The sequence below is a fragment of the Culex quinquefasciatus genome, chromosome 3, assembly GCF_015732765.1.
Source record: "Culex quinquefasciatus strain JHB chromosome 3, VPISU_Cqui_1.0_pri_paternal, whole genome shotgun sequence".
Classification (NCBI taxonomy): Eukaryota; Metazoa; Arthropoda; class Insecta; order Diptera; family Culicidae; genus Culex; species Culex quinquefasciatus.
The window spans coordinates 167,948,234-167,952,662 of NC_051863.1; the positions used below are offsets into that span (position 1 = coordinate 167,948,234).

Here is a 4,429-nt window from a genome sequence, read left to right on the forward strand (position 1 = left end):
ATTCTTATGTAAAATTATCTGATCTTTACGATAAAAATATTTTCAGATTTTTAAAATCTGACCTAACATTTGAAAACGGCTAAAAATGCTTTTATAGCGGAATTGGGGTTAAATGGACACTAGATATTTTTGCGGTGCAAGTGTTTATTTTTACTGGATTCCTGGGACGTTTTCACATAAGTTAAGTGCATTTTGGAAGGCCGCATAAAGCCTCCGCTCTAAATACAGACCGATTTTCAAGAAAAAAATGTGAAAAAATGGGGAATTGGGGCAAAATGGACCCTTTGCCGTTTCGTGCGGTGGATGAAACCATCACCAATCGATTCCCCGAATTTTTTTACATAAGAAACACTATTATTCATACCAGGGAACCAGCCGCGTTCAATTAAGTCCGATTTTGGGTTCCATTTCGCCCACTGTGCGTTGGTTGGTCAAAGTCAAACTAAAAAGTGACGAACTGTCACTTTTTACATGGCGCTCACGCACACTATCAAAACAATCGTTCGGTAGTGTGTGTGAACTCCGTGTAAAAGAGGTGTCAAACTAAAAAGTGACCCCGTTCGTTTGACAACAGTTGGTGTCAAACCATGAGTGTATCAGATTCTCTTCACTGACTGAACCGATTTTGTCCGTATTGGTCTCTTTCGATCCGTCTTGGTCGATATCGACAATTATTATGTTTAGTTAAGTACTTTAAAGTAGCAAAAACGGTTTTAGCTACACAGAAAAAAAAGTTGAATTTTGGATTGTTGAAAATTTGGTAGGTTGATTATTACCTCTTTATTTGTGTAATATTACATAAAAAATGTGTAAAAATGTGAACCTGATGAATATTCATCAAAAACTGATGAAAATTCATCATTTTCTGGAGTAAAATTTATCATTTATTTTGCCACAAAATCTGTCACCATTTCCTGATGAATATTACCATCATTTTTTTTTTGTGTAAATTTAGTATTTAAGCGTTAAAAGGTAGAAAGGTATTCAAAAGAATGAGCCGAAAAGATTGGAAATTTGACAACCCTATCAAAAGTTATGAGAATGAGCACGAGTGTTTTTATGCACTTTCTCCGATCTTCAGATAACCCCTTCCAGCCCTGAGCAAAATCAAGATTTTTACGTTTTACATTATTACTAGACACTGAATTGAACAAAATGGATGAAATTCTAATGGCACTCTATATAAAGCAGTGCAGATTGAATCAGTTTTGAAGTTAAAGTGGTGTTCTGGAGTAACCATGAGCGTTAGGGTGTTAAGAACGAGTCCACGACCTCAGCAATCTGCCAGGGATTATTATCTGGCCAAAATATGAGCACTCTAGGTCAACGAAAAGTGGGGCAAATCGGGACACAAAGTTTGAAGGTTCAAAAACGTTAAACATCTTAAAAAGGCTAAATTCAATTTAATTTCAAAATTCAAGATGCAACAAAATGCAGGGTGAAGCATCCCAATTGGTTGAATGTAAAGGGAGTTATTGACATTTCAGTGAAAAAATAGCATAACGACCAGCAGCTTGTAGGGGACATCTGGAACTACCATCTGAGACTGAGAACGCTTTGGGTAAGGCAGTTTAGCATACTTAATAGACAATTTTAATTTTAGTGAATTGTTTGGTTGTAAATTTTTGCTCGGGGACCCATATAGACCGGTGACGCATAGCATCTCAATGCGGAAGTTAAGACGGCTTATCCTGAGCATGACGTAACCTTGTTCTTCGAGCAACCCTTAAATAGTTCGATGCATGTGATAAGTGACCTAAATAATTAGCACAGCCCACTATATAATATGGCTTTACGATTTCGAACAAAACAGTCCAGTGCGAAATGTATATCCTAACGCTAGTTGTTTTACTTTGTTTACTGCATCCACTGGTTACTGGTCGCAAGTGTTGGATGAACGTGAAGTATTACTTTTAGAATTTACACTGTCAAACACTTGATACATCTTATCCTCAAACAGGACTCCTTACATCAATTCTTGGGATGAGTACGTTTCCAGGTACAGTACCTGCTCGTATGAATGCTTCTTCATTTCGCATAACAAGCAGGTCCACTTTGGCTACTACACCAAAAGCTGTGAGCTGGCCTACCTAACGGAATCCAGGTTGGTTTGCTGTGAAGGATACTTCGATTACGGTGGAGACTGCTACCCAGTGTGTAAGAGTGGATGCCCGAATGGGCGCTGTACCGGACCGGATCAGTGTACTTGCAACGAGGGATACGTCAACGTGTTGAACGAGTGTAAACCAAAGTGTTCAAGCTGCGAGAACGGACGCTGTGTTGCACCGAATGAGTGTGTCTGCGACGAGGGATTCCGGAAAGACTCCAACGCGGCTTGTGTTCCAAGCTGTAAAGATGCTTGCATCGGGGGACTGTGCGACAGGGATGGACACTGTGCCTGCTCAAAGGAACAGTTCTTCAATCCGAAACTGTTGGAATTTGGTGTCCGCAATGGAACAGTTTGCACAGGAAGGTGCGACAAGCCTTGTCAGAATGGATACTGCGTGGGAAGAAATCGCTGTCAATGTCTCAACGGATATCAACCATCTAAAGTTGATCCTTTTGCCTGTACTCCCGTGTTTGATCCGAGCTATGTCGATTGCACTGGAGGAGTCTGTGTGGCACCAAATACCTGCATTTGCAAAACTGGCTACACATTGATTTCGGGCAAGTGTGTTCCCGTTTGTGACCCGGAGTGCATCAATGGCAATTGCGTGAGTCCGGGACAGTGTTCTTGCTTGAGCGGGTATCACAAGATTCAAGAATCTGACTTCGAATGCATCCCAACTTGTGATCCACCCTGTAACAATGGAAAATGCGTTAGTCCGAATACCTGTGAATGCTTCCATGGATTTGCGGGTTCACTGGAAGTTGCGAACCGGTGTGAAGCAACATGTGATTCAAGCTACGCTAATTGTGACAACGGGACTTGCGTAGCTCCAAATTACTGTAAATGTAACGATGGATACATATTCCAAAATGGCCGCTGCATTCCGAACTGTGACCCAGCTTGCATTAACGGAGAGTGTTCGAGTCCTAACGAGTGCTCTTGCTTGGATGGTTTCACGAAGAATGCAGAAGAATCAAATGTTTGCATCCCATCGTGCACTCCTCGTTGTGAAAACGGTGACTGCGTAGCCCCGAATACCTGCAAGTGCCACAGAGGATTCGAGATGATATCGAAGAGGTGTAGTCCTACTTGTGATCCCAAGTATATCGAATCACAAAACGGTCGCTGTATTGCACCTAACGTTCTGCTTTGCGATGAAGGATTCGCACTGGAGTACGATTCCGGATCGATACGCTGCGCGCCAAGTTGTAATCCGTCGTGCACCAACGCTCGCTGTCTTTCGAATGGGTTGTGCCAGTGCTTCGAGGGATTTATCCAATCTTCTGAAGCGAGAAACGTGTGTGAACCTGCCTGCGATCCTTCCTGTGTCAATTCCAGCTGTGTTCGACCGAATCAGTGCGAATGCTGGGAAGGACACCAACGCGTGGACGACAACGCCTACTGCCATCCAATTTGTGACGCAGCTGAGATGGATTGCACGTTTGGAAGTTGCATCGGTGTTAATGTTTGTCTTTGTTCCACCGGTTACGTTCTAGCTACTTCCGAGAACAATTCCAGATACTGTAGTCCGACGTGCTCACAACCGTGCAAGAATGGGATTTGCACTGCACCAAATGTATGTGAATGTCATGACGGGTACAATCAAACTGAATTCGATGAAGGGTGCACTCCTATGTGCGAAGAATCTTGCGAGAATGCAATCTGTTCGGCTCCAAATGTATGCAGTTGCCTGGAAGGATTCGTACCGTTGAACTCCACCGTTTGTACTGTGCAGAGTAGCTACTTCCGCCATCCGCGAACCACTTTGTGCATCTTTGCAGTTTGTGGAACATGTATTGCAGCTCTGATTTCCCTTTCGATCAAACTGAACTGTAATATAAGCTGTTGCATGTGTAGGGGTTGGGCCAAGTGCCACAAATCATTCGCCAGAATGTTGTTTGCCAGAAAACGAAAGCAGAAAAACAAACGGCAGAATGAGTCAAATGGCAGAAAAGGTCAAAAAGCCAGAAAATGTCATTTGTCGGCAAACTTGCCAGAAATTTGAAAAACCGAATGTTTCAAATGGCAGAAAAAATGAAATGGCAGAATGAATAAAATTACAGAAAAATCGAAAGGCAGAAGTGTTCATTTGATAGATTTCCAATGGTCAATATAAATAAACAAACAAACAATTAAAATGGTTATTTAACTATTCATAAAACATTAAGTTAGAACGTTTTGATTGATCTTCAAAGTATATAATGATAAGGTTATTATTCACTTGGGTCCTATACAATTGAAGCCCGATCATGATATCTGAAATTATCATAATGGGGTTACATACATGTATATCGGCAAAAAAGTCGGAGGTTAGTATGA

At 41.7% G+C, this 4,429-nt stretch overlaps 1 protein-coding gene across 1 annotated transcript; it reads left to right on the forward strand.

Moving 5' to 3' along the window:
• The first annotated feature begins 1,697 nt into the window (after nt 1-1,697).
• LOC6042007 (von Willebrand factor D and EGF domain-containing protein) lies at nt 1,698-3,918 on the forward strand. Its single transcript, XM_038261337.1, has 5 exons — nt 1,698-1,702; nt 1,961-2,895; nt 3,449-3,550; nt 3,607-3,830; nt 3,892-3,918. The coding sequence occupies exons 1-5, from the start codon at nt 1,698-1,700 to the stop codon at nt 3,916-3,918; spliced, it is 1,293 nt and encodes a 430-aa protein (XP_038117265.1).
• The last annotated feature ends 511 nt before the right edge of the window (nt 3,919-4,429 follow it).